At 33.4% G+C, this 11,610-nt stretch overlaps 1 protein-coding gene across 1 annotated transcript; it reads right to left on the bottom strand.

Moving 5' to 3' along the window:
- Nucleotides 1-338: 338 nt before the first annotated feature.
- On the bottom strand, nt 339-3,304 carry LOC114397595 (receptor-like protein kinase FERONIA). The gene has a single exon (XM_028359711.1). It carries the CDS (start codon nt 3,176-3,178, stop codon nt 572-574), a length of 2,607 nt encoding a protein of 868 aa, XP_028215512.1. The 5' UTR covers nt 3,179-3,304; the 3' UTR covers nt 339-571.
- Between the last annotated feature and the right edge of the window lie 8,306 nt (nt 3,305-11,610).

Consider the following 11,610-nt stretch of genomic DNA (forward strand, 5'->3'; position numbering starts at 1 on the left):
CCACTCTTCTTCTCGTTTTGATCTCCTAAGTCACTGTCTTCCTCATTTTATGGCTTATCATAGTCTTTACGATCCTATAAACCTCTTAAATCCAGTAAACTTTTCGCGCAAAAATATATTTTTTCACAATTATGTTTTGTAAGAAAAGAAAATTGAAAAATAGTTTAGAAATAACTTGTCCTCTCTCGATCAACTGTTCTTTCAAGTATTATACAATTCTTTATGATAATTTGTTCCAGTAAAGGATAATTCTTAAGAGAGAACTCAAACTTGTTTGATTTCAAATGCCAAATACATAGATCAGTTGATAACATTTAAAGGTATTAGAGAACTCTAACTTTTGTCTTTTTACAATCTTCCTAATCAATACAAATTTCTAAATATTTTCTACTTTTCAACATTATAGCACTTCTAGATTTTTACTCATCACATTCACATTCATCAAATATCAAATTACATACAAGCAGCAAAAAAAAAAACAAAAACAAAAACAAATTACATGCTACAAACAATCCAAACACTTTTAACCTAAAAGATCAAACAGGATCTGAACTTGTAGACTGCTCTAACTTCATCGTCCCTTTGGATCCTTAATCTCAGAGAAAACATGGTCCGGGATCAACCTCTCCTCAGAGTCCTTACTTCCATAGCTACAATCTCCAACGTTTGTAGCCATACTCAATGCAGTGCTCTTACTATAATCCGAAAAATGTAGACTACTATGGCTACTGCTAAACAGGTCCTCGGTATCTTCACTCTCCGTCACTTCATTAACAGCACCCTCCTGAAGATGCAGAACAAACTCCAGCATCCGAACGACGTCGTTCATGGAAGGCCTCTGAGTTCCATCCTCAAGCAAACAACTCAGCGCAACCTCACCATATTTTTGCAAACACTGATGCGCTATCTGGCCCTTCAGTTTTGCATCCACAATCTCACTTAGAGTTCCCTTCTCACAGCAATGCTTTGCCCAATTAACAAGTGACATTCGTTGCTTCTCCTCCCAACGGAGCAAAGGTTGCCTCCCAGACAATACCTCCAAGAGCATCACCCCAAAGGAATACACATCAGACTTCTCAGTCAAACGCTGTCGTTTGTAATACTCCGGATCTAAATATCCAACGCTACCTTTCACCTGAGTGCTCACATGGGTCATTGAAGAACTAATGGGCCCAATTCGGGATAACCCGAAGTCTGAAACCTTGGCGACCCATTTCTCATCCAATAAGATGTTGGTGCTCTTCACGTCACGGTGAATGATCATGTGCTTTGCACCTGTATGCAGATAGTGTAGTCCTCGCGCAGCACCTATGCATATCTGGAGCCTTTGTTTCCATGAAAGGGAAGGGTTATCAGTGTCGTAGAGATGCTCACGGAGGGTTCCGCGATCAATGAAATCATACACCAGTATCATTTCGTTGCTCTCGTAACAGTAACCGACGAGGGAGACAAGATGGAGATGGCGAAGTTGAGACAGCATTTCGATCTCGTTCATGAACTCCTGCGCACCTTGCCGAGAATCTGGTTTGAGCCTTTTGATTGCGACTCGGGTTGAACCGTCGTCGATGTAGCCTTTGTACACGTTGCCGAAGCCTCCCATGCCAACTACGAAGTGTTCGTCGAAGTTGTTGGTGGCGGCCCTGATTTCCGCGATTGAGAAGTGGCGGCAGAGGCTGGTTGGTAGTGATGATAAGCCACCGCCCAGAGGAGTTCCGTCTTTTTTCTTGGAACCCATCTTCTTCTTGCGTTTGATGAGGAAGAAAGCAACAGTAAGGGATAACATAACGACACCGGAAACTGCGCCTGCGACGGCGCCAGTTAGGGTTCTCGTGCTGCCTTTGCTTTTCTTGTTTGAGCTCAGAAGAGGAACCTCGGAGGTCTTTGGATGAGAGTCTGGGTTAGGTCCAGCGAGGTTACCTGTTGGGTCGTTGATTTTGAAGAGTTCAATTGCGTTTATTTGAGCGTCCTTGGCCAAGCTTTTAGGGTTAGGATGCATTTTCAGTGAAAGATTAAGCGTTTCCTGCTCATTCCCTGGGATTAAAACTACATACTGTTTAACCACTGGGACACCCTTCTGTTTATGGCTCCAACCGAGAATGTCTGCCCAGTCTTCAACCAACTGATCCTGAACGTAGATGAAGAAGCTCTGGTCACCAGGACGGCTAATATTCGGGTCAAGCTGGCAAAAGTGTAACCTTAGCAAGTAGGTGAAGCCTGAATCAATGGGAAGTTGCCATGTGAGGTTGAACCCCATGTTGAAGGTACCATTACTTCCCATATTCCTTACGGATCGGTACACTGTGTCTGGTGCAGTGTAGTTAGGAGTCTTCTTTGTGAATCTCAGCTTAATTCCAGTGGCAATATCTAGAGATAGTACACTTTGAGTCGTTACATATTTGTTATCCACATCCCAGCTCCTGAGCATACCCGTGTCGTTTAAGGCCGGGATTTGTTGGTCTCCAACTCTTAACCGATACTTTGTCTCCATAGCATAGTTGTTTTCAATGGGGAACGGGTTCGTATTGAGGCCAACGAGATGAGGCAATCCACTGATGTCGACGTCGTCAGGATTGGTGTAGTAGAGAAAAGGGGGCATTGAAACAATCTCTATTCCATTGATGAAAGCGTACGAATCTGGATTCTGAGATGTTTTGCTTGGAATGAAGGTTATGTTGAGCCGATCGCCATCTTTGAGGTTGATGCAATACTCCCTGAACAAGTAGTCGCCAGGGTCGTTACCAGCATCAGCATGGAGGGAAGCGTTGAAATTTTGAAGGAGGGTGTATGGGCCTGCTTTGACTGAGAAATAGGCTTTGGAGCGATGGAAGTTTTGGTAGGAAGTTGAGTAGAAGAAGAGGCGAAGAAACTTTGGGCCTGTGGAGACAGAGAAAGAGTAAGTGAATTGGGAGTGAGAGAAACGAGCATCGGTGTAAGGACCTTCCAGGGTAGATGGTGTGAGTGCAGGAGCAGCAACTGAGTCCTTGTTTTCTGAGAGGAATTTGATGTCTGCAGTCCAATTGCGACCATCGCGAGTGGACAAGCTACTGGAAGATCCACAGTTGATGCTGAAGAGTTCAACGGGACTATAAATAACATCTGCTATGGAAAGATAAGGAAAGAACAGTAACAGAAGGAAGAGGATGGTCCCTGAAGCAATTTGGGTGCTAGTTGTGTCCATGGATAAGCTGTAATCGAAGCAGCACACAGTTGCAAAACAGTGAGCTCAAAATTATCAAGATTTCCTTTACTACTTGTGCAGGATGGTTCGTGTCTTTTTTTTCTTTCGTTCTAAGCAAGCATGGGATTTCAAGTATATATACGCTTGCCTTTGATTTTTGTTTGTTTTATGAACTGGCTGCTACAAGTCAAGCGACTGTGTGTGGAAATTTCAGCCACGACAAAAAGAATAATATATGATTTGTAGACAACGATGTTAATAGACATTAATTAAGAAAAAAGAGAGAGAAAAAAATAGAGATTTAAAAAATGTCAAATAGGAAAAACCTATATATATTGTTTATGCATTATTTAAACATAAAACAATTAACATTATTGAATAAAACAATTAACATTATTGAATATGGTAGATCGGTATTTTATTTAATTACTTTTATGTTGTTATTTGTTTGTAAATATACATTTCTAAAAGTTATCTTAAAACCGAAAGAAAATTTTTTATTGTGTCATTAGGATATAGAAGAAACTTCCATTTTATTTTATCATTTAGATGACGAAAGCACGGTGTTATTTTATTAAGTTATAGGAAAAATGTGGAACATCTCATTTAATGATATTATTATTTTCTATAAAAAAATATTCATATTAATAAAGAAAGATTTTTTTATATTATTATGTTTAAATAATGCAACATAACCCTTTTTTTTCTAACAAGAAAGGCTTAGACTACATATCAAAGAAACGAGGAAAACTAACAGCTATGAAGTCGTCCCACGTGGACCATATAATTAATTGCTCACTGTGACGTTTTATTTAACTTATCTTCTTTCTCTTTCTTCCGCTTTTGAAAAATGCAACAAAAAGCCAATTCTTATTCATGCACATCATGGCAAAAAGCCAAAAATGCTTTACCTTTATATACAAAGTGAACCAGCCAATAGATATAATTTATTATCTTCACATACCAACCAATAAATTATGTAAAATTTGTAAAATTTCTGGAAGGGCCATGACCCTCTCACAGTAAGCTAAGTTCCGCCACCAACTATTATATTGATAAATTTTGTCTTCAAATTTTAAAAATATGTAAGTTTAGTTTTTTATTCAATAATTCATTATTTTTTTTATATTTATTTAAGAGAGATTAAAATTTAACTATTGGATTCCTTGGACTAAAACTCAGTTTATATGATTTTTAATGAGTCAAACAACATCATATTCCTAAAAATAGATTTTTACACAATAGAAGGAATTTACATTGATTTCTCAAACTCATTACATTAAGGTGTTATAAGCCTATTTATAAACAAGCAAGATTGGCAACATCATATTCCTAAAAATAGATTTTTTTAAATTTTATACAATAGTCTAGAATACTATAATCTACTTAGGTCTTAAATCTTTTGACTATTGTTAATAATACTTTTATACTTTTCTGGTATATTTAATTTCTAGAAAAATCATGAGTTTTTAAGACTTTTGTCTTATTTTTTCTTAAAATTTGTATCATATTTTAACACTTCTCCTTCATACAAATTTCAATAACTCCAAATTTGATCCATGATAACTTGAACTTTGTTGTTGGTAGTTGTTAACTCGTTGGCAAGTGTACCAAATTTGTCATAAGGAGTAAAGTATTCAGAAGTCCGAGTGTCGAATCCACAGATATTTTGTTTGTACTTAGATTAATGCAAACTCAATTTAAAAGCAATAGATAAAGAATTTAAAATAAAGATAAGAAAATATAGTAGATAAGATAAAGATTTAAAAGAAAGGATAAAAGATTTAAAGATAAAAATAGAATATAGAGATGATAAAATATTTAAATTAAGATATGATAAAGAAAATAGGAGATAAAAGATAAGATAAGAAAAGTAAAAGATAAAAATAAAATAAAATCAGAATATGATAAGGTTGGGACCTGACCTTCCTTGTTTGCCTAGGATGTATGAGTTTATAATTTTTCTTTATCAATTTAGGTGACTCTGTTCTAGCCACATCTGTTCAATTACTTGCCCCCCTGATTCCTCACGATGACAAGCCTATTTTATTTATCTATCTTCCACATTCCTTTACAAAGACTCAACAAATAAAATGCATGAAGTATGAATTCCAGATGTTTGCAAGAATGCATGGGCATAAAATTATCATTCTATTCCTAGCAATGATTTTCTTATGAAATCCTTTCTTTTGTTCTATTAGAAGTTACCCTCTTCCAAGCGTCTAACCCCTAAAACCAATGCATGCATACCTTCTTTAAATCTTATTTAGAAGTTACCCTCTCCCGAGCGTCTAACCCCTAACAGTAAATAAAGATGAATAATGCAAGATAAAAACAGAAAAGATAATAGAATAGAAAACACCTTTGCATTGATAAATAGTGAGTACATCATACATCGTCTGACTTTTAGGCCTGTCAGGCCCTAACTAGGGGTTTAGCCACTCATCGTCATTGAGGGCTTTACAATGGATGGAGTATAAAAACTGATGGGATAAGAGGGGTGAAAGAAAGAAAGGGAGTAAATGAAACCCCTAGAAGAGGGGGTTCTATGGTGTTCTTCTCTACTTGACTTGACTCCATTTTTATAGTTATTGTAGTGGACTTAGGCCTGATGCTAAAAATCTTCCTTTTTGATATTTTGATATCTTTTGGATTTGTTTGGCTTGTAATCATATCTTCTTGAGACTTGCTGATATTTTGGATATTTTCTTTGTAGTGCTCGAGCTCAATGTGCTTTTGCGTAGTTTCTTTGAAGTTTCTTCATAGTACATAGGCTCAAGTATAACTGTGTTGCAAGTTTCATATATGTCCACCAAGGATTTTATCCATTTTGGAGTAGACTCTCGAGAAGAATCTTGTTGTAGAGGTGACAGAAGAAACTTGTTAAACTTTTCTTGTTTCCCAATTCCAAGAAGCACTTTCATCAACATCTTAACTAATGACTAGTTTCTTTGTTTGTAAGTTATAGACTCACTAGCCTTTTGATTGTGTATTGTATCTGAAGAAGATTTCTTCTTTGTAGTCTTGTCTTGTAGCTCATATCTCTTATGAGCCGGAACATGTATGTAGCAAATATATCCAAATGCTCTTAGATGTTTAGCCGATGGCCTTTGTTAAAATATTTTATTAAATATATTTAAAAAATTAAAATGTTGGATGGAGCATAATATAATTGACTTGTTGGTCTAGTAGCGTTGAACATGACCCTTATTATTATTATTTGTAAATTATCATCTTAAACATTATATTTTATTTTAAATTATAATTAATAATCATTATGAGTATGTTATTATTTACGAAATACAAATTGAATTCTGTTTTATTTTTAATTATATTGTGAAATAAAATTTTATAGGAATCAAAATTATTAAAAAGAAAAGCTACAAAGACTAAAACGTAAAAAAAAAAAGTTTTTAAACATCCAAAATCAATTAACATCTTGAGAAAGATAGAAATAGAAGAAAGAAATATCAATATGATAGATGATAGACAATAAAATGTAATAGGAAGAGAGAAATAGAAAAAAAAAATTAAAGTTGTTAATGAGGTGTTTGATATTTAAGAGTGTTGAAATATAAAAAATCTTTCTTTATTAATATGAATATTTTTTTATAGAAATTAATAATATCATTAAATGAGATGTTCCACATTTTTCCTATAACTTAATAAAATAACACCGTGCTTTCGTCATCTAAATGATAAAATAAAATGGAAGTTTCTTCTATATCCTAATGACACAATAAAAAATTCTCTTTCGGTTTTAAGATAACTTTTAGAAATTTATATTTACAAACAAATAACAACATAAAAGTAATTAAATAAAATACCGATCTACCATATTCAATAATGTTAATTGTTTTATTCAATAATGAATTATTGAATAAAAAACTAAACTTACATATTTTTAAAATTTGAAGACAAAATTTATCAATATAATAGTTGGTGGCGGAACTTAGTTTATTGTGAAAGGGTCATGGTCCTTCCAAAAATTTTACAAATTTTACATAATTTATTGGTTGGTATGTGAAGATAATAAATTATATCTATTGGCTGGTTCTCTTTGTATATAAAGGTAAAGCATTTTTGGCTTTTTGCCATGATGTGCATGAATAAGATCCTCTTCGAGATGCCTCCTGAAAATTGACTTGCATAAAGCTTATGATTTTATTTCCTGGGAATTCTTGGATTGGATGCTTAAGTCCATTGGCTTTCCAGCCCAGTTCTGTACTTGGATCATGGAATGTGTTTCTTCCACTTCCTTTAGTGTGGCAGTCAATGGATCCATTTATGGTCACTTCAAAGGGCAGCGGGGTCTTAGACAAGGGGATCCTCTCTCCCCTTATCTGTTTGTACTCTGTTTGGAGTACTTTTCCAGAGATATGAGCAGCCTCAAGGAAGATGTCAATTTTAAATTTCATCCCAACTGTGCAAGTATTCAGCTATCTCATTTGGCTTTTGCAGATGATATTATGCTTCTATCTAGAGGAGATATCCCTTCTGTGTCAACTATGTTTGCCAAGCTTCAGAACTTCTGTAGGGTTTCAGGGCTTTCCATCAGCTCTGATAAATCTGCCATATACTCAGCCGGTATTAGGCCTCATGAGCTTTCTCATATTCAGCAGCTTATTGGATTTAGCTTGGGTGACTTCCCTTTCAGATACTTAGGTGTTCCCCTTTTATCATCTAGATTAAATGTATGTCATTATGCTCCCTTGCTTTCCAAGATTACTGTCCTGATTCAGGGATGGAGCAAAAAGTCTTTATCTTATGCAGGTAAGTTAGAGTTGATTAGAGCGGTTATTCAAGGAATTGTGAATTTCTGGATGGGGATTTTTCCTTTGCCGCAATCTGTTCTGGACCAGATCAACGCTTCGTGCCGTAATTTTCTGTGGGGCAAAGCGGATATTGGCAAACACAAGCCCTTGGTTGCTTGGTCAGTAGTTTGTTCTCCGAAAAAAGAAGGGGGTTTAGGCCTTTTTAATCTCAAGGACTGGAACCTTGCGCTTCTTTCCCGTATCCTGTGGGACTTTCATTGTAAGAAAGATTCTCTATGGGTTCGGTGGGTTCACCATTACTATTTCAGAGGGAGCGATGTGTGGAATTACAATTCTTCTTCATCAGATTCAGTTTTGATAAAGAAAATCATTCAAATAAGGGACTTTATTATCTCTAAAGAGCTAAGTACGGAAGAGGCCAAAAAGAGGATTCAATCTTGGAGCACCAATGAACAATTGCTTGTTGACAAAGTCTATGAATATATTAGAGGTGTCAAGCCTACTGTTAGTTGGTGTTCTGTTATATGGAACCCAGCAATCCCCCCTAAGATGTCTTTCATTTTGTGACTTGCTAAAAGGAATCGGCTGCTTACTCTTGACAAAGTTGCTTTTTTGAACAAGGGTTCCCTTTGCCCTTTATGTTCAAATGAGTCTGAGTCAAATGCTCATTTGTTCTTTTCTTGTAGGAAATCTCTCCAAGTTTGGGCTCACATTCGTGATTTGGCTCCTTTCCGCAGGCGTTTCACTTCTTTACAGCGCATTACTGACTCTTTAATTAGGGGCAGATCCACATCATGTGTTCAAGGCAAATTACGTTGTCTGACTATAGCAATTACAGACTACTGCATTTGGCTGTCTAGGAACAAGCTGATTTTTGAAGATTATCAATTTTCTGTCATAGAGGTTATTAGCAAGATTAAGTTTCTTATGTATAGACAAGCGCACCTGTTGCATTTGTTTTAGCATTTTGATATATGTCTTCTTGTATTAGGGAGACTTTTGATTTTCTTTAACTGCGGGGTATGCCCCGTTTATTATTGTATCATTTTGGGTTTAATATAATTTACATTTTTTTCCAAAAAAAAAGAATTGGTTTTTTGTTGCATTTTTCAAAAGCGAAAGAAAGAGAAAGAAGATAAGTTAAATAAAACGTCACAGTGAGCAATTAATTATATGGTCCACGTGGGACGACTTCATAGCTGTTAGTTTTCCTCGTTTCTTTGATATGTAGTCTAAGCCTTTCTTGTTAGAAAAAAAAAGGGTTATGTTGCATTATTTAAACATAAAACGATTAACATTATTTATCACTCAAAATATATTTTTTAGTCGAATCTTGTCGGGCTATATGATAAAGTTGATAGGCTAGGTTGTTGCCAAATTATAAAGACAAGGATAAAGCAAATAAATTCAAAGTTATTGGAATTGTTTGAGTTTATTATCATTAAACAGTTACGATAAGGCAGAAGTTGGGTCAGCCAAAATCAAGAGAAGTCTTTATTCATCATCGATCCGAAAAAAATAGGAACAAACAGCTAGCGGTTAAGATAGTGGGATAATAAGCTTAACTGAGTGTGTCTTAAAGATAACAACAAAAAGATTGCAATTGAACAATCACAATCTTAGACAATTATTTATATATATATATATATATATATATATATATATATATATATATATATATATGTGTGTGTGTGTGTGTGTTTGAAAGCATTTGAAAAATCAATCAATATAATTATCTTTTCATGCTATTTTTCTTTCAATTTATTTTTTCCTCTTTGTTATTTTCAAATTCATTAACCCTTTAGTCTAGTATATCTCTAAATTTCGTTATAATTCACTTTGGCGCTGCATAAAGTGATAAATATAAGTTAGATGCAGCAGGAATCATATTTGATCTTTTACATATCACGAATGCATGCAAATTAGCTCATTAAATTTTTTTTACATTGGACAAAGAATGACCGGGAATCCTTTGTCATCCATCCACATCAGAGTTACGCTTCTACTCCCTTCAAACTCCTTCTAAATAGTCGTTGTCTTGTTGATGCTTCTCCTCAGTGATTTTACATGCTGATACCGGTACCAATTGGTTATTCTTGTATGTTGTTTTTCTATCTCATTTTATTGTGTGTTTAGTCCCTTCGTCAAAAAAAGGAAGAAAAAAAAAAACATTACAATTTATTTGGATGGAGTAATATGCCCAAAGAGGCAGGCAAGGCTAGAGGATAATAAAAATGCAGCGTTTCTGTGATGTTACCGTCAGAGGTGAATCAAGTCAAAATTCACTGGTCCACTATAAACCACTTGACAAAGTGGGGCACAGGAGAACTCGTCATATAAAGCATAACCAACTTTTACAGCTGAAGACAAACCTCGATCATTATTGAGATTCCCATGCATGTGCATATAACTGCAATTGCGTTCACATGTTTATAGTACCTTTATGAAAATATGCACAATTATATGATGACCAAAAACTCTGAGGATATTCATCACTTGTCCAATAATTAATTAATAAACCAGTTTATCCTATTACTTTATTTTTTATTTAACCAATATTTTTAAGGGCATTAATTAAAAGTATATATATATATATATATATATATATATATATATATATATATATATACACACACACATTTGATATACTCTTCTGTAATTTCTATCACATTCCTAACATATTTCTGTACAAAATTCTTGTTATTTATGTCTTAACTGGTATTTGAATATTTGTTTATAAACCCTTTTATTTTATTTTGCAGCGGTGTTATAACCTTTTTAACAAGGTACAGCTATTTATTCTATTCAATTTTATCTGTAATATTTTAATAAAGTTCTTCATAAGATTCCTGTAATATTACATTATTTATTTTATTCAAATTCCTCCTTTAAAATTAAATTATTTATTAAAATCATTACACTATTTATACATTATTTTTTTTAATAAAAATTTAAAAATAAGAAGAACAAATTAACTAAAGAATCAAACTATAATTATTTAAAAATATTATTTAAAAATTATATAAATATATTAGGTTTATATTATTAGTTAATTCAGTAATTAATTTTATTGAATGCGTATCTCTTTTTTTGTGAAAATACATGTATCTAATTTGAAAAAAAAAATTGAAAGGTCAATTTATTAAATTTTTTTAGTAGGAAAGATTTTAACACACAATCTCTCCTGGCTAACCTTTCCGCTCCTAGCTAAACTTTTATCTTACACTGGTTTTCTAAAAGTGTTCGAACAACTTATTATTATTTGCTCTATTTTATGTTTAATGTTTTTATAAAATTATTTATTTTTCTCCTGTAACATTTAAATATTTAATTTATTCAAATTTATCCTTTAATATAAAGTTATTTACTATAACTATCAAATCATTTAGACTTCTAATTTTTATAAAAAATAAAGATTTCAAAATTAACTAAAATTCCAAACTATAATTACTTAAAAATATATTTTTCTACAGTATATCTGTTTAAAATTATAAAAGTGTGTCATTATATGTAATTTATATTTATTAGCCTAAATAATAATTAATTTGGTTAAATACATCTAATTAAGTAAATTAACTTCATAGTTGTAAAATTTTAGTTAAATTTAATTTTTCCATTTCAATTAAGTTTTCTACTATTTTTCTTAAACATTGCCTG

The sequence above is a fragment of the Glycine soja genome, chromosome 18 (genome assembly GCF_004193775.1).
Source record: "Glycine soja cultivar W05 chromosome 18, ASM419377v2, whole genome shotgun sequence".
NCBI classification, from domain to species: Eukaryota; Viridiplantae; Streptophyta; class Magnoliopsida; order Fabales; family Fabaceae; genus Glycine; species Glycine soja.

Excerpts from the sequence above, each read along its gene's own strand:
- LOC114397595 (XM_028359711.1), bottom strand. The coding sequence starts at position 3,178 with ATGGACACAACTAGCACCCAAATTGCTTCAGGGACCATCCTCTTCCTT.